The sequence below is a fragment of the Ambystoma mexicanum genome, chromosome 7q (genome assembly GCF_040938575.1).
Source record: "Ambystoma mexicanum isolate Mex_15411 chromosome 7q, UKY_AmexF1_1, whole genome shotgun sequence".
Classification (NCBI taxonomy): Eukaryota; Metazoa; Chordata; class Amphibia; order Caudata; family Ambystomatidae; genus Ambystoma; species Ambystoma mexicanum.
This window is the reverse complement of record NC_090941.1, coordinates 456078338-456097566: the sequence shown is the minus strand read 5'-3', so window position 1 is coordinate 456097566 and position 19229 is coordinate 456078338. Positions and strand designations below refer to the sequence as shown.

The following is a 19229-nucleotide window of genomic DNA, read 5'->3' as shown; positions in this document are numbered from 1 at the left end:
CCACGCAAGGAAGGGATGCTCTTATCCATCTCATGCTCTCTCCCACACCAGGCAGCCCTCAATGCCAAGAGCCATAACAATGGGTAAACAAGCACACTACTGCTAACACCTACTTACATAACATACATAATTTACATAGAACTAGTTTTGGACGCAGATCCTCCTGAAAGCCATACTAACGTGAGTTAGTTCCCGTCAGGCTATTGCACGCTCATAAACCCTTTCGCAGTCCCAGTATCTGCATACTGCCCTCTGGGAATTTGCTTAAAGGGCGGTTTCTGATCCTGAGATTGTTTGGGTGAGTTACATGAAGTCCATTGGACGCTTGCCATATCCATGCACACGAGGGGGTGGTGTTTGGGGGGTGTCTCTGTGATCTATGCAGTGGCAGAGTTGGGGAACGGCTGGGGCAGAGGATAATCGCCCCCAGGGCTCATTCAAGATCAAAGCACCCACTTACTTTCCAAAAAATAGTCAGCTGGCATTGGCTGGTGCTCGTGAGGATTCATCGAGGAATCCTTCACCCCTCTGGTGCCAAAACCTGCCTCTGACACCCAACAGGACATTACTTCGCCCCATTTTTAAAACATAAACATGATTATTGAATTAGTGCTGTCACGAACTCTAGCCTGCTGGGCTGCGTGACCGATGAGTTAACAGCAAGGCCAAAGAGCTCTTACCAGTTTTGTTTGCACCACTCACTTATATTAAGCCTATGAGCGTTCTTAAGGGCCCACACTGATATAAGTAACTGGTGCAAATAAAACTGATAAGATTTCCATAGCCCGGTGGTTAGCTCTTCAGTTTCGCAGCCCTGGGTTCGACATTGCATCCGTGTTATTTATTTATTTTTCTGATTGAAAATGGTGCTGCCGTGCCGAAACATGCGGGCGCCACAAGATGCCAGTGCCTAACAGGCCGTGCCAAAGTGTACCGCGCCGAACAGGCCCGCGCCGAACTGGCAGCGCCGAAAAGGGGTGTACCGGCCTCTGACGCTCTGCTGCCTTACATAGCAGAGGCACAGCGGCCCCTGCAGGAAGGAGGAGGGGGAGCCAGGATGGGTTGGGAATCCTTACTCCAAATCTAATGCCCTGGATAGCTCACATCCCTCTCAGTCAGATTGCTAGCCGCGTACGCTGCCAGGATAACCCCAGGATAAGGAAAGGGGCCCTAAATTTCTTAAGCCATTCAACATTCTGGAGATGCGCAGTGAATGTGCATGGGGAAACGTAAATATAAGGACTTTCAACTGAAATCATTTTCATATTTTTTTTCTTTGCTCACTGTACTGTGAATTGTTGATAATAAATATTTAACACTCTTCAGTATTCAAGCCATTCCTACCCTCGCTGCTGGCAAACGGGTGTTTCACGAGTTTGTGGAAGCAGTTAATTTCATATGGGATAATCTTGAATGATCACCCTATCACAAGTAACAATGCCAGCCTGGTCGCTTCTGCTGGCACTGACCATCATTCCCCGGCTCCAGGCATCGGTGGGCATTAGTGCGGCCACAGCCTGTCGCCGCTTCCCCTAGAGCAGTGCAGGAAATTGCATTCCCCTCCGCCTGGAGAATGGCTGTGCTCATGTGACTGTGTTCCTTTTCCCCCAGCGGTCACCCCGATCAGTGCAGCGTGAAGGACAGCGGGAGAGGCAACCGTGACTTCAATGACAGCGACTCGGACGTCAAGGCAGAGGGGCTGAGGGAGCCACCCGAGGAGACTGCGAAGCAGCAGCCTGGTAAGTGTGGGGCGTTCACCTTTCATGATTCCTTTAGAAGAAATGATTGGGCGCTTCAAAACATGTTCACGTGCGAAGCCTCAAATTAAGATCCTAGTGCTGTGTTGCCCCTGTGCAGAGCCACATAGCTTAACACTCCTGAGCATTGACTCTATACAGGCAATAGCTTAATGTTACCTTTGTAAGTCACCTGTTTTCTAGTCAATTTTTTGTTGTATTTTTTTGTTTTGTCGGTGATGTATATTTTTCATATAATAGGGCAGTGGTCGCCGCCCTTTAGTTAAGTTGAGTCAGCTCTCATAGGAAACCCGAACAAATGCATTGCTAATAAGTTTTGACTCATGTGATGGATTTGGTCAAAGGTACGCCCGGGTCTGTCCCCAGACTGCACATTTTGGGAATTATTCATAACATTTTTTTTTCAAGAAAAAAAAGACAAATTGGCAACCTAGTTCCCATTCATTTTCCCATGGGCAAAAACGTTACATTTTTGCTCCACTGCATCGCCCAAACCACTAGATGGATTTGGAACAGATATGAAACAACTTGGCCACGAAGCGTTGACTTGTGTCCTTTTTGTGGTTTGTGGTTATTCCGTCCAGTAGTTTTAAAAAAATACTTCATGGAGAAGGGGGTGCTATAGATAGCTATTTCTCCGGTATATTGCCAAGAAATTGGGTGTTTATAATTGAAATAGCCGCCATCTTTTTTTTTTCCTTAATACGAGAGCTTTAACTATAGCCGAGGATATCAGAAAATGAAACCCAGAAAAAAAACACATTTGTAGGTAAAAAAACCATGCAAATGCCATCAGGCTAGATGTGGGGGGAGGCAAGAGGACACAAGTGAAATTTGGGAGTTGGAGGGGGTCTAGGTAATGAGTTTGCATCACAAAGGTTTTCTGTAACCTTGGCTATAGCCGACATCTCAAAGCAAACTGCATCACACAAACACTGCGTGTTGTGGGGGAATGGGAGAGGGGAGGTGAGGAGACCATCTGGGGAGTAGGGGAAACTGACACAGATGAGGGAGGCACCTTTGAGGACATGGGGGCAAAAGAGCATTTTTTTCCAGCTGTTTTCCCATTATTATAAAACTACACATAGCTGCAAATATCTGTAGTCCATACACTGAGCCATCCATGCAATAACCTGGGCCGAGCCTGCTTAGTTTCAAAGCAACGAAGGTTCCATGACCCTCAAGCCATGCTGCCTAACAAATGAGCACAAGTTACATGGCCTGAGAGGGCCGCCCCTTCCTCACTTTGAAGCTCAGCCGAGTCAGCCCCAGTTACTGCATGATATGGACTAAAGATAGCCATGAGTAAAATCAGCAAGGATATTTGTAGTTCATAGCCATGGTATTGGAAACAAATTTGAAATATATAAATTCACTGGCCATGGCCAGGAGCACGATATGCATCTGGGACTCCCACCAACTCAATCTGTCTCTCAAGGAAAAAAAAACATCTCTTCAACTTCCTCCTGCCTCCCCTGCATACCTCATGCGCCTTCTAGCCTCCTCCCAGTGGTGGCAACCCCACCCCAGTGCCCCCTCGCAAATTGTTTAAATGGGCCAACCAGCTTCACTTAGCTACCCTGAATTCTCACACTCTTATCAAACACTGCTCTGACATCTGTCACCTCCTTGACGTCCTTGACCTTGACATCCTTGCTCTGATCGGGACGTGGTTCAAGGCCAGCTCTGTCATTGTTTTGACACTACTCACTGAGGGCTACAAGATCTTGTCCATTCCCAGACCCTCCCGCCCTGGTGATGGAGTGGCTCTAATCTTCCCTGAGTGGGTTGCTGCCTCCATCATCCCTACTCAAACCTACTCATCCTTTGAGAGTCTAGTCTGTAGGCTTTCTGTCTCACCTACCTTCTCTTACTCTCGCTACCATCTACAGGGCTCCCGTACTGACCTCCCTCTTCCTCTCAGAATGGGCCAACCAGTCCGCTTCTCTTTTTGCCTCCTCTCCCAAATATATCTTCCTTGGGGCTTTAACATCCATCTCGACTCTCCTGATGTGGCCACTGTTCTCTTTTGCAACCTCTGCAACACCCTTTCTCTTACTATTCTTCCCTCCAGCCCAACCCACTCTGTCTGACGCACCTTGAATGCTCTCATCTAAACAGACATCCTCCTCTCAAACCCTCTTATTACCCCTCTCTACTGGCCTGACCACTCTCTTCTCTCTTCCCACCTGTCCCCCGAAGGTGCCTCCGCCCACACTGCAAGCCTCCTTCTCCATCATTTGACTGATAAAGCATGTGTCAGTCGCTACATTTTCCTCTTCCTTCGTCCCTCACCCACCGCCTTCTTTTGACTCACTTTCTGACTATGTTCTAGCTAACCTCCACCTTTCTATCTCAAACACCGTGCACATCCTTGCCCCTGTCATGAGGATCCACTTGAAGACTGCCTCCAAATGCAACTCTTGGTATGACTCTGACTTGGCCACTTTGAAATGCAAGTGCAAAGCTGCAGAGGGGAAGTGGTAGGCATGGTCTGCCGCCTATTCCAAAGGCACTATCGTCTCCATTTGCTCCAAGAAGAGGGCTCATGTGCAAGCCTGCATCTCTGGAGCCACCAATAACATGGCTGAATTCTTTAAAATCTGCAAGGGACTTGCCAATCCTACCACAGTCTCCTCCTCTCATCCTCCCTCCCAGACCCTCTTTACTGCATGGGCCGTCCACTTTTCCTCCAAAACTCATTGTTTCTTCTGTTCCTCCCCCACCCACCCTCTATCGCTTCCCTTGGCCCCCCTCTTAGCCACATACTCCCGTATTTCTCTCCCGTTGCACCAGATGAGATTTCTAGTGTTTTCCGTTCTATGAAAGTCTCCTCTAAACAGATGTTCCCCTGCCTGCTCCTCCAGACCCATCAAGGACAACAACACCTCTCTCGCCCCAGCCTTGGCTGACCTCTGCAAACATTCATTCTCTACTGGCGCCTTCCCCCAAACCCTTAAGCACTCTCTAGTGCACCTTCTCCTAAAAAGAAAAGCTGCCTGCTGACCCTTCTTGCCCGGCTAACTATCACCCTATCTCTATCACCTCTATTTTGGGTGAACTCATGGAGAAGCTGGTCATTCCCCCAACTGACCCAGGCTGGCTGCCTCCATGACCACCAGTCCGGTTTCAGGGCAGCCAGAAACATGGAAACTGCTGTCCTGAACACTCGTGAAGACCTACTCTCTAACTTGGACTCTAACACTCCCTCTGTTCTGAAGTTCCTTGATCTTTCTCCTGCCTTTGACACTGCCAAACACTTCATCCTCCTAAACCATCTTCATGGTACCCTAGGCATCCCGGACATGGCAATGGTGTGGCTTACGTCCTTCCTTTCAAACAAACCCTCCCAAGTGCCAATGGGTAATTTTCTCTCCTCCACCACACTCTCTATCTGTGACATTCCTCGGGGCTCTCTCCTACTGCCATGGCTCTTCAAAATCTACCTGGCCCCTCTGGCCTACCTGATCTTCACTTTCTCCCCTCATTTCCAGTGTTATGCAGCTGACACACAGCTCTTTTTCAAGCTGCCATCCTCTACCTCCTCCCTCATACCTGCCTGTCTGCTTTTCGGGTGTGGTGCTCTGAAAATGATCTCTGCCTTAATGCCAGTAAGAAAGATATCCTTCTCATTGGGGCACCTGCCCCTAGTTCCCCCCCACTCTCTGGCCAGACTCCTTGGGTCCCCTCCCCTCACCCACCTGTGAGGCAAACAATCTTGGGATTATCTTTCACTCCTCTTTATCTCCACACATCACGTATCTTTCAGTCCACCTTCTCAGGGGCTTTCTAGCTTTCCTGACCTTCCCCCAGAAGCTCAGCATCTCCAGAGCCCTGGTTCTCTCTAGGTTAGACTACTGCCATAGCCTCTTCCTCAGTCTGCCTCTTTGCGCCCTTTGCCCCTTTCAACTAATCCAGAATAGGACTGCAAGACTTATCGTTGGCCTCAAGCCCAGGGGCCGCATCTCTCCAGCCCTATAATCTTTACAGGGGTGACCGCACAAATCACATTCAAAACCCATGTCATCACCCACAAGGCTTTCTGGGGCCTGGTACCTCTTAACATCCAGTTTTCCCTTCCTAAATAAATCCCGTCCAGAGTCCTTCAGTCCTCTGGCTAGAACTCTCTGCAGGTCAACAATTTCTCTAAGCAGAGAGTTGGAGGCATATCCCTTTCCTCGTCTGGCTCCTTCCTCTGGAACGGCCTCCACCCCCCTTCAGACTTGAGCCAGATTTTCTTGAGTACCGGAAACTTCTCAAGACTTTCCTTTTCTCCTCTTCCTTCCCGCTCCCATGCTAACTCTCCCTCTGCAGCTGCAACTGGAACCTGGTTCCTTCAGAGTCATACAAGGGCCATACCACACCCTACCAGTCCCCCCAGCACCCTTCGCCAGCACTTGCCCTCAGGCTTCCTTTCCTGGACTAGCCTAACCTGGTCCTCCCTGCCCACAGCACTCATCCTTTTTTTCCCCGTTTTCCCCTGGCACTTGCCACTTTGGCCCACCCAGCGCTTGCCCATCCCCCTTCCCTGGGGGCACTATACTCCTGCACTTCTCCCTTTACTCCCTGCCCTGTTGCACTTACCACACTGTCATGCACTTTCACGGTCGGATTGTCACAAGGATAATATAATTGTTTTTTGTTGTTCCACTTTTGTGATTCCTATACCCCCGACCCATGCATCTTGTCTTGTGGTGCCTGGAAACGCTTGTGTATAGGTGTCATACAAATGTCCACTAAATAATTATCTATAGAGGATGGTGCTGGGTCACCTATCCAACAGGGATACCGTCACTACCAGGATCAATTAAGATTGCTTCTAAGGGTCAATCCAGATTGGGTCCCCTTAGAGACAGAGTCAGTGTTGAACTTTTTAAGATTGAAACCATTTTAACTTTGAGAAGCATCCTTGGCTGAGTCTAGTGCAGGGTTACCTTTTCTACGCTCTCCCGGTTCGATAGGTGGCACAGCACCGTCCCCTAGGTATAACTTCCCCAAGGGTGATGCATGTCCAGTGAAAATATCCCCAACAAAAAGACAGTCCTTACAAAAAGTCGCAGAGAAAAGGCCATGGTGAATTGCTGTTTCGTTTCCCCATACGTTCAAGGGGATGAAAGTTTGCGGCGGTGTCACCAGCTCCCCATGGGAATATAATGGGTTCAGGGGCTGCGGGGGAGTCCCTCGCTTCCATTACATGGAATGCGGAGGACAATAAAAAACGAGATGGCCTTTCACCACAGCATTTTCCCAGCAACTTTTTTAAAATGACTGTCGTATGGTTGGGGGCATTTTATTGTTGGGGGTATTTTCTCATGGAACCAGGACTGAGTTTAGTTAGAGAACTGGTCGACTGTGTGAATTGGTGCCATTGGTCCACCATTGTGTTACCACAAGCTCGCATGACCAGCCTTTCAGTGAACTAAAATGTACCGTTTTTGCAGTGAGATAGCCACAAGTCATATACTTTTCCACAGGGGTTTGTAACTTTTCACTCTCAAGGCTTTTGTACTGCAACTCCCATCAGTCCAAGCCAGCAATGTCAATGTAAAAGGATCCTGGGACTTAGAATCCCACAACATCCAGAGAATATCAGATTGCAGATCCTTGCCACAGAGATATCATTGTCTGTGGTAGAAGTTCCTCACACAGGAGTTGAAGACGGGGCACTATCCAGTAACCTCTTTGTCCACCATTTCTTTATAGATGTGCGCCGAGGGCTACCTACGCGTGCCTCCTTCTGTCCCCAAATGGGGAAAGGCCATGCACATAGCAAACACACATAGTAAACACACACAGAGTTCCTAATATCTTTCCCATTTCTGGTTGGTCTGTGGGTGACTGATTCTAACCCAACCACTACCCTCGCAGGTGCCTGACCCTTGGATAGCATTTGTGTACTTTTAGCTAGGATGTAGGTCATGAGGAACTCCAGGGATGCTGCATGATGAGGAGTGCTCAATGACTCGCCACGCACCAAGCATGTGACATCCCTCCACCATCCCCACACGGGTCCATTTAAAATAAGAAAATCATACATACAAGTAGGCTTCATGTTGTGCCATGGTTCTTATATATTTTAAGCTAATCAATGTACATTTCTCTGTCAGAAAATCTCTATGGGGTGTTTACCACTTTCCCCAGAACTATTATCTAGATGTAATCTCTAGAAGGCCTCAATTGCCTCCTCCAGGAATATTGCTATTACTTCACTGGGAACTGAACTCTCTCAACATCTTTCTAGAGTGGTTCCTTACCAGTGGGCCCTCTCATTTTGTGTCTCTCCTCGCGCAACACGCTCTGCTTTCACATGTCCCATACCACATGTGAAAATATCTCAGAGCTTGGCAACCGGCCACTGTCAAATTATGCATGCAAGATGGGTATTGTTGCTAAACAAGATTTAATGCAAGTCAAAATATGCGCATGATGAGGAACACACAGAGCAATGCACAATATTTATGATTTAGCTCCAATGCAGAATGATCTGGGCATTCTATGTGAGCCTCCAGGGATTCTCCGCAACAAGGCTATTGATTTACTTTGGCTACACCTGAAACCATGGTTAGAATCCGCAAACGTAATGCACATATACGGTTTAGCACTGTGTACAGTATCTAGACAGGTCGTGCACTCTGATCCATGTGGCTACGCATGCCAGGCACACAACACACAGTCAAATGTTGTTGTGCCTGCAGGGTTCCAAAGGAACATGTCTCAAAGGCAACTTAGTGCTAAGAGTTTAGCAAGGCTATGCAGGGTCTGGTTTGGCTGTTTGGAAATAAGATTGGTTGGAAGCAACACGGGAATAGAGCAGCTAAAACGTACTCCGAGGATATTGGCTTTCTGCCCCAGCAACAGCCGGTGCCTGGTGTCAATTCAGAGAGTAGCCATGTTAGAGGCCCAGCATGTGTTGTCGTGGGTTAAACCTTTGATGCCTGTGAAACGGACTCTCATCCATTCCATGCCGGTTGCCTGGGGACATCCAGATGTGCTGCACCAGCGAGGCCTATGGTAACAGTCCAGGCTTCACAATTGTGGCATTGCAATATCAGGATGTTGAATTCTGCAGTAATGGCAAAAAATGTCGCCCTCACAATTACGACGGACGAAAATGCCTTACACAACATATATATGTGGTGGGGTATATGATATCATTTTATTATGGGGGGGCTGCTGCGGGGGTCTCCTCCCGCATGTATATGTGGTGTAAAGGGTTTAAACAAAAAGCACCAAAATAAAGTCGCCATTTTCGGCCGTCGCAATTGTGAGGGTCGAAGTGATCACATAGATCCGAATTCTGCCAGTGACATTACTTGAGTAACAGGGCCCGTGACCTGGAGCTGCCATGAGTCACAGCCACAGCAAGATAGGCGACTTGCTAACTGAGTTGTCCACATGTTTTTGTTGCACCTTTTTTATGAATTGCTAATTGCTTCGCTGTGAAATGGCCCACAGCATCATCAAGCTGGCTCTCCTGTGGCTTTGGATGTACCTTTTTTTTTTCATGTACCTTTTTATTAACATTTGCAAAATACAGAACGGATCCGCCCCCAGTTGACCCATCCAGATTGCAGTGCAGTCTTCCTTTCCTCTTGCTGGAATATATTTAGGAAACCCGCCCTTACTTAAGACCATTTCCCCTTCAGGATCTTCGTCGTAAATCTCCCCCCTTTTGACCTGCCGCCTTCCCTTTGTACGTACCCCTCTTGCACCAGGCCCAACAGTTTAATTTTCCTCGGGCACCAAGCTCCTCTTGAGTCTTTTTGTAGGAACTTCATTACCAAGTCCATATCCACCACAAAGCCCTGATGGTTCCCCTGTATGGAGTACGATACCCATTCCATGGCTTTGGATTTTAATTGCCCCCCGGGATCAACACAGTGATTGAGCACTTTTGGGTGATGTCTTTACAGGTTAACAACACATTTCCTAACAAATAACCATTACCTGTAGACATTTTATGGGAATGACTGAGTGTTGCTCTCTGTCAACTCTCTTGCCAAGGATACTCTTGTGGAGAAGGACCATCTTGAAAGAGAATTCGGACAGTTCATACATGTGCGAATGCCCATAAGCCTTTTCACTGCAGCACCCAACCCGGTGTGTCTTCTCTTAACTGGCACAGAGGCAGGTGGCAATAGGAAGACCCATTGAACATGGGAAGTGCTCTGTCTTTACCTTGTAAATCACAGTGAAACAAGAACCCCCTCATCAAATAAATTGCTGTCAGCTCGATGCATCCTTTAGGCATTTGGACTCTGCAGTCACTATTGGCTCCTTGTAGGGGTGATGAGGATTGGAAGAAACATCATTGCAGTAATAGGGATGGGGTAGTAAATTGAGCATAATAATACTGCATATCAAATTCTTTAGTCTGGCCATTTTTACATCTTTTACTTTTGTTAAATATCCCAGTGTTACTCAACAAACGTACATGTTGCACTTGTTCACAGAGCAGAAGGAGAAGTGTGAACGCCCCCGCCTTCCCCCTCAAATACCATGTTTTTTAGCATTTCCAAGTATTCCCCATGAGGGTAGTGAATTATCTTTCCTTTTGTAAGGTGCTTCTAGTTTTTTTTTTTTATTTATTTTTTACATGTATAAAGCGCACAAAGCAGACCTTGGAAATCGTGGCGCTGTTGCAGGCAAAACTTACTTAGTTACATTATGACAACATGGGGAAAACATAGGTTGAAACACCATCCCCTCTATCACACACATAGGTACAAAAAATACCTGATACCCCTCCATTTCTCAGGATTGTGGCTTACCCAGGTACTATGTTAGTCAATTTCCTGTTGTTTGTTCCTTCGTCTCAGTTCACCACATATATTATGTTGTTGCCTTTTCAGGTGTTTTCGTGAATGCGGAAAGAAGGGTTTACAGTTCGGCAGGAAGCTTGTTCAGAAACCTGCCTCAGCAGCCCCCACAACTTCAGCGCTTCCCATCGCCGTACGAGGACGGCCACATGATTGCCTACTCTGGCGCTCCGGTCTACCAGCAGAGCCGTCCTCAGCTCCAGAAGCCGACCTATCACGTGAGAGACTCTTACCAAGTGCAGATCGCAAAGAGCGTCAGGCTGCACAGTGCTTATGAAAGGGTGTCAGTGGGTCCAACGCCACTCGGTCCAGCGGCCACGCTACCAAGAAGGTGCCAAGAGTTCCAACCGCCGGGACGAACTCTGGCGAACGCGGTGAACATTGGTTCCGCAGTGGTGGCTACACCTCTGAGATTGGGATGATTGGGACAAGGCAGTGCCTTTGAACATGGCATTCTACTCCACTAACACACGTCTGTCTTTTTTTTGTGTGACCCATTGACATGTTGTAGGTGAACTGAACCAAATTTGCAAGAAGGTGCAAAAAATTCCAACCCCGGGACAAATTCTGAGGAACGCGGTGAACAATGGTTCCAAAGTGGTGGCTACACCTCTGAGATTGGGATAAGGCAATGCCTTTGAACACGTCATTCTACTTTGACACACGTCTGTCTTTTTTGTGTGGCCCATTGACATATTGCAGGTGAACTGAACCAAATTTGCAAGAATGTGCCAAATAACTGCCTATACGATCAATACCCTAGAAAAGTATTTTATATAATATGTATATAAAGTTGCTCCAAAGAAAACGGGACATTTAGCTGTGACTACTCACGCTTGCTGCTATTTTTGTAAATATTGGAGGTACATGGCTGTATTTAAAATTCTAGCTTTTGATGTATATATATTTTTTCATTGTACAGTTTCAGATAAATACAAATTTAAATTGACTGATTTTTCTTTTTTTTACATTCTTTTTGTCCTGATTTATTGATGCTGTTGATATTTCATCTGATTTTCAAAACGGTGAAATCTTGTGCTGACGAAGCTCTAAAAATTCTGTCGCTCTTAATAGTTCCTTTGTTCCCCTTCATATCACATCCTTGTTTTCTAGCCCTTTGCTTGTCTTTCTTGATTTTCCCTATCCCTAAAAGCCTGTCCCTTATTTTCTGTTTCTTAACTTCCTAGTATTATTAACAAGCAACAACGTTGGCTTTTGTGTAGGCTTAGGATAGGCATCTGCCAGGTACTGACCCTATAGTACTAGCTGGCCATGAGACGGTAGCATCTACATGATAGTATACACGATGGGGCATATGATAGCAGTGCCTAGCAAATGCCCAACTAATACCTATACAGAGAAAATGATGGCTTTGCCAATGCCTGTATTTAACAGGACTTCAGCACAAGGACACAGATACTGCCTTAAAATCAAATAGCTCAAGACAAACCTGGTTTAGACATTGTTATTAGACCAGTTAAGCCATTAACTCGCATAAGGCTGCTTACAAATAACACTAGCAGGCACTTGCAGCTCAACGTTTGAGGTTATTGCTTGAAAAATCTAGCTCAAAGAGATCCCAGGAGGATGTGTTTTGGGCAAGGAAGGGCAGGTAATGAGCAGGAATGGTCCTAGTGTTAAGCATGGCCACGGCAGTTTATAGGTGGGTAAATAACCAAACACCACCTCCAAGCTGTGTGTCGATCCTCACATCCAACATCCTTCCTAGATGTACTGCAATTCAATCGTCTTGGCTTATAGGTTTCATTCTGTTACCTAATAGACAAAACTAAAAAGGGAAAGTGAGGATGATGCATTTCATGTGTTGTTGGGCATCATATTAGGCTTATGTGTTAGTGTTAGTTTTATTTTTTATTTGTACAAATGACCAATACAAAATCAAAATAAAATAAATGTGGGATTCAACAGCAACATGCCATATATGGTGCGCTAAGGACAGATGTTGTGTTTTGTCTTCAACAGAAGGGCTGATGAAGTTTGGAACAGATACTGTTAATGGTGACCCTAACACTATCCATTAAAAGCTGAAACTTGCCAAAGGCATGGGGGCAGTCATGCTGTCCTGGGTCCAGGGCTGTAGTGTAATATGCATTCGGTCTCTTTCTGTGCAAGGACAGCTAAGGAAAACCCATTTTGAACTTGACAATACACTGTGTACCTGAGCATCTAGGAGCAGGGTTCCAAAGGATCCTGTGGGAGATGAGCATCTGCTGCAGAGATGGACTTGCACTGTGTATGTTAACGGTTCCAATGGCAGTCAGAAAGCTGATGGTCTATAAGCACCTTCTACAGAGATTATTTTTGTTGTTGTTGCGAGTTTAACTCCCATTGAAATGCGTCAGCAACCCACTAATATTCTGCAGAGCTTTCAATGACCTGGAAATCACAGTTTCATGCTAAAATGTGAGTACCTTTGCTCCACAACTTTCAGAAAGATGTAAGCACCCACAACAATGAAACAAACCACACATAGCATCGCACAACAGCACACAACAGCAACCGACCGAAAAATCGCACCCACGCTCAGCGAACGGTGTAAACCGAACTGAAGCTGCAAACAGAACATGACAGCTCTCCTGAGCCTTTTCCCACTAAGCCCTACTGACCCACCATAGCCTCTTGCTTTTCAGATCGGCCAGAGCACCAGGGGATCACTCCGGTGGTGATATGTGTGCGGTATAAATATCCTATAACATAGCACAACTTAGGTTTGTATATGAAAGTATAATTATGGACAAAAATAATGCTAAAATAGACTTCTCATTTATGTTTGAACTTTGGTGTCCAACCCAAATATGTACAATTAGCGACTCTCGATTCATTGCTTCATAGTTACGTGAGAAGGCAATAGTGTTGTGACAGCATTTGATAAGTCAGTATTCAATGTCTAAATTTGATTACAAGTACTAAATATTCCTGACGGTGCCTTCAGTCTGAATTGAATGTCCCTCTTTCTGGGACTGTAGGAGTGGATTTTCATGGGGAAATAGTCTCCTATGGTGCACGTAAATTGGAGTTTCTTCCCCTAAACGTTTACTCAGCCAAATATATGCAAGCGGCAATAACCATGGGTACACAGTTTTTTAAACTAGATCCTTCACAAGAAGGACACACACTGTCCAAGTGCATTAGAACTCGATATTCCTGTATACAGGACATGGTTCTACAGTTCAACAAAGAAAATAGGAGTGTAAGTACTTGCAAGTATTTGCATGTTCTATTTAACATCTGATGGGCAGACTTGTTCTCTGGGCTTTTGAATAATTTCTCGACACTGATTCCGATTTCCATCTTGTTATTTTCCAAGAGCCTTCAGGAATTTTTATTTGAAAATGAAGTTTCTGCAGCTATGACGAATTGGATCCTGCCCTGCAGAAGTACAAGGGTGAGTAGAGGCTAACAAGGTAAAACAGACACTGTTACGAGATATGCTTCCTTCAACTTTTGTGGTAACGTGGGCCTAAGGGAAGGCTATGCTCTCAAGAGGGGTGTGAATGTGATTGGTAGCGACCCAAATAGCAAAGCATAACAGTCCAAAATAAAGGGAATGGCAAATCAAGGTTCTATAAAAAAAAAATAGATGTACTTCAATAAATCAATAGAACAACACTTCACAAAACTCACCCACGGGGAAAGAACAGAGAATAAGCAAGATATCACAATGAAGCACTCTTGACTCATGAATCAGGGGTGTAAGACAAGTAAAAACCACAATGTTCATTGTTAACATGCAAAAAGAGAAGTAGTGACCTAACCATTCTGCAGGGCCTTGAAATTGACCAAATGGGCAGTTAATAGTCAATAGTACCTTATTGAAGTTCTTGGTGATACGGCAGGGTCGAACAAGACTTCTTCGCACTGCATGAGGGATTTGAAGATCGGGAGTGCAAAAAGCAGCACTGGAGTGTTCTGGTGGGCTGAATGTGTTGAATGGTGCCAAGCAGTACACTGTGAAAACACTACTGTGCCTGCTGTGTTAGCTCTCAGGGTGCTGTGAGCCCCAATCCAGGGGCTCAAGGGCAAGATGAGTCCTTATCACATGTTCCCAAACACGGGGGAGGCGGACACAGAACTGCAGGGTACTTCAACAGAGTGAGGCCATGAGTACCTCTCTGGCTGGCAGAGAAGCAGCTATTTCTCCAGCAACACTTAATTCCAGGTTATTGTGAGCCCCACTCCAGGGGTGCCAGGAGTCAGGGATACGATGGCTGATTGTTCTCAGGCTCCCAAACACATGGGAGGCTGGCACACAACTGCAGGCTTCCATCAACATCCTGAGGTCTAGTACCATTGTCGCTGTTATAATTAGAGAATACCATACACAATGCCATAACTCAGGTATGGCATATATTTGAAGATTATCCTGCCACCAGTAGGTATACTCATAGAGTTTTGGAACATGGGTGCACATCTTAAATGCAGCCCCTGCACTGCAGAAACTTGTCTGTCACTGCAGATGTAAAATGCGCACCTGTGACCTCTGAACCTGCTCTGTGCCACTGGTAAGACAGGCACTGCAAATCAGGATACTGATGCAGCAGGACACAGTACAAACTAAGCTTTTGGCATGGAGCTTATGTTAATGTTAAAGGATATTAATACTGCACAATATGAACACTGGAGGGGGGTGGTTGGGGTATGTTAGTACGTTAGTAGGGCAGAGTTTGGACAAAGAGCAAGGGAGCTGTGGTGTGCTGTTGGCAGCTTCAGTTTGATTAATACCGTTGGCTGAGCTTTTTGGTGTATCCGTTGTGTTGTGTAAGGCTATGTGTGGTTTGTTTGTTGTTGCAGAGTAGTGAAGTGCTTGCAGTTTGCTGTGGTTTTAGCGGTATGGTTGTGTTTAGTTAGAATTTGAGAGGTGTTTGCAGAGGGGTGAGGTTTTAGTAAGGTTGGTTATTAGCATTGTTGTCTGAAGAGACGCACAGTCATTTTGTGGGTCCTATCTCGGTGTGACTCAAGATCTCAAGATAATATTCACAATACTCTCTGGATGCAACACAGGCTAATATTCACAGTTATATCTCAATGTGGCACAGGCTAATATTGACAGTTCTAGCTTAGTGGGGCACATGGTGATAATCACAGTGCTCTCTAGGTGTGACTCAAGGTAATAGTCACACTCCTCTCTGGATGCAACACAGGCTAATATTCACAATTCTATTTTAGTGTGGCACAGGTTAATAATCACAGCCTCTCTAGGGGTGGCTCAAGGTAATGCTCACAATACCCTGGATGTGACGCAGGCTAATGTTCATGGTTCTATCGTAGTGTGGCACAGGTCAATATTCACTGTTATGTCTTAGTGTGGTATAGGCTAATATTTATAGTTCAATCTTAATGTGGAACAGGCTAATATTCGCAGTTTGTTCTTAGTGTGGCACAGGATAGTAATCACAGTCCTCTAGGTGTGACTCGAGGTAATATTCACAATCCTCTCTGGATGAAACACAGGCTAATATTCACAAGTCTATCATAGTGTGGCACAGGTTAATAATCACTGTTATGTCTTAGTATGGTATAGGCTAATATTCACAGTTTGTTCTTGATGTGGGACAGGTTAATAATCACAGTCCTCTCTAGCTGTGGCTCAAGGTAATGTTCACAATCCTCTCTGGACGCTACGCAAGCTAATATTCACAGTTCTATCTTCGTGTGGCGCACACTAATATTTACAGTTCTGTTTTAGTGTGACATAGACTAATAATCACAGTCCTCTCTAGATATCACTCAAGGTAATATTCACAGTTCTATCCTGTTGTGGCACTGGTCAGTATTCTCAATCCTCACTAGTTGCAAAGCTGGTTAGTACTAACAGGCTGGCGTGCTATGTTCTGAGGCTAGTTAGAGCGGCAGGCATTCTGGAGTACAGTGAAAGAGTAATCTGATCAGCAGCTTTGCCTTTCAGAGATGAAATTACCCACATAATTTTATTAATTTGATAGCAAAAAATCCAGTGCATACACACCCTTGACAGGTGGCAATCGGTCACTGCAACCTCTTCAGAGCACTGAACCAGTTCTGAATTGCTTTACTTATATCAAATCAAATAAACCACATTCCTCTGCTCGGAACTAGAGGAAAATATAAGTTTAGTATCAGAAAGATGTAAATGCATTTTGTCGCTCCTTTGTGTTTCAGTTTTCCTAGTATATAGTATTTAATCTACGTAAACTAGTACTACGACCCAGGAGATTTTCAACACTCATCCGAAAACGGATCAAGAAAGTGTCCATATAAAGAACAGCAGTCAAACAAAGTCAGAACAAAAATGGTTTTGGTCTCTTTCTAAATTCACAGAGAGCCATCTTTTCCCGATGATGGTAAGAGATCATCCATAGCCACTCGATTTGCGAAACCATGGGACATTAAGAAAAAGGAGAAGTAATGATGTTAAAGGCCTGTTTGAATGAATCCAAACAAATTCCTGTCTCATATAATCAGGAGAGTTGCCATAGAGCGTTTTTAGTATCAAAAGTTTAAAATGTTGCCATGCTTGAACCGGAAGATAGTTTGGTCTTCTCACTACCAGGAGTAAAGTGGGCCCGTTAATGAGTGTTTGTAATTACACAGGCAGCTGCGTTTTATAAGGTTTTCAGCTATCAAATGGCGAGAGGCTGTTGCAATAGTCCAGTTTAGCCCCTTCCATTGCTCGCACAAATGAGTTTGCTTCTGATATCAGAGGCCTGATCTGTCTCAAAATCATTAGGTACTAGCATGTGCTACTAATTAGTTACTATATAAGTACTATAAAGACTATATGGGTACCAGCACGTGCTACTAATTAAGCAACTTGTGTGAGTTAAGTGACAGAGAAGAGTTTATTCCCAATGATTTAGCATGATCAAGAACCTGAATTGCACAATTGGATTCAGACAGTTCAACACACCTAGGGAGCTCTTTAAAGAGAACGAGGGAAGAAGGGATGAATATATTTTCAGTCTTGGATTAAGATCTAACTCATTATATGAAATACAATCCACAGTCGTTTGAAAAGTATTCTGAATACAAGCAACGTTGTCAATTTATGATCCCTCTAGAAGAAAGACTATATGGGTGCCAACAGCATATTTCTGTAATATGACACCCGCAAAAGGCAAAAGACTGTGCAATGGTTTAACATAAAACTACTGCCATCTCAGGTACTGCAGCTATTTTCTTAAGTCATTTTTACAAAATCCTGTGATCAAGAGTATCAAACGCCTGAGAGAGGTCCAAAAGTATTAACATGTCAGCAATTTATAAGAGCGTATATCCCATAGTGGCATTCTGTACATCAATTCGTCCTGAATCCCGACTGCGTATCCCCCATAATACTTTAGTTTCCAGGTGATCCGACAGTTACATTTTTAGCAACCTTAACTAGTAGTTTCAAAAGAAATGGGACTTCGGAGATGGGTCTATATTTTCCTAAATTCTCTGGATACAAATACGGCTTTTTAGCAAAGGAGTAACCCACATCTGTTTTAAAATATCAGGGATCACGCATGTCCAAAAAGAAGTATTATCAATTTCCTAGTCGCTGTCTTCCAACACGGGCAGACAGTGATTGAGCTCAGCGCAGCAGCATAAAGGTGTGATTCAGACTGTTTTCCTAGTTTCATGGTTTCAGCACTGCTGTCAACCTCCAGTGCATCCATGATCGTTTCTCCCGCGCGGAACCGACGACTCTTCTCACATGAAGATATACCAACATAAGACAGCCAAGTTGCTTCATGGCCTTGCTAAGAGATTTTATATCATCTTTAGCTTTGCAATATAAGCTGCCACCCAGGGTGGGTTCAAATCTCCACTCACACCAATAATGACTTGAGCAGTACCAAGTCACCTACTGGCTTAGCGCTCAGCTCTGCTTTTATTGCTAGATTTCTTTGTTAAAGTAAATCCCAACTCGAACATATCCCCTTGAATCTTCGGCTTTACAAATGTAGACCTCTTGTACTATTAATCCACTTGATCAAGCAGACAGCCACAGAAGATGATTGGCAGCTGGGATCAGTTGTGAAGCAGCTTCAGTCCAATGGGAGACTCAGGAGACATAGGAGGAGAATCTCTGCCAGAGAATGAAATGTAACGAACTTCTCGCATTAATAACAGCGCAACTAAAGGGTTCTAGGTCAAATGTTCGAAAACAAAAGGATCGAATGCCTTTTTTCGACGCCAAAAGGATCGAAAAAAAGGGTTGAATGCGTTTTTAAAAAAAACATTTTTAGGGGGCGGGCTTCCCCCCAATCCCCTGTTTTCCCTTTTAAAAAAACTTGTTTTACATACAAAACTAAACAAATATATAAATAAAGAAAGAAAGAAAAAGGCATTCGACCCTTTTTTCGATCCTTTTGGATTCGAAAAAAAGGTCATTTGATAATTTTATTTCGATACTTTGACTGAGCACCCAACTAAAGTGCCTATATTGGTGGCACCAGTGCCCAACGCCAACATCTTTAACTTAAATTGGTTGATTACAAGTTGCCTTTCTTTACGTATGAAGGTAAGTCAGAAAGGAACCTATGCTACATGCGTCCCACCCCTAGGCATGAGCTAGGGGGCCACTTGAACCTCAAACGGGATGATGGAGTAATCCTCTGCCACTCATTACAGAGACATCATACACAATCCTTCAAAGTGACTCCCACAT

The 19229-nt window shown here is 45.0% G+C and overlaps 1 protein-coding gene across 1 annotated transcript in view; it reads left to right on the top strand.

The window, feature by feature from the left end:
• The window catches only part of LOC138528055 (protocadherin-8-like), a 121284-nt gene extending 109759 nt beyond the window's left edge, over positions 1–11525 (top strand). Inside the window, exons 8-9 of the mRNA XM_069639494.1 lie at positions 1612–1739; positions 10610–11525. Coding sequence (XP_069495595.1) covers positions 1612–1739; positions 10610–10998 — 517 coding nt within the window. The 3' untranslated portion in view covers positions 10999–11525. The remainder of the gene's footprint in view (positions 1–1611; positions 1740–10609) is intronic.
• Positions 11526–19229: the final 7704 nt, after the last annotated feature.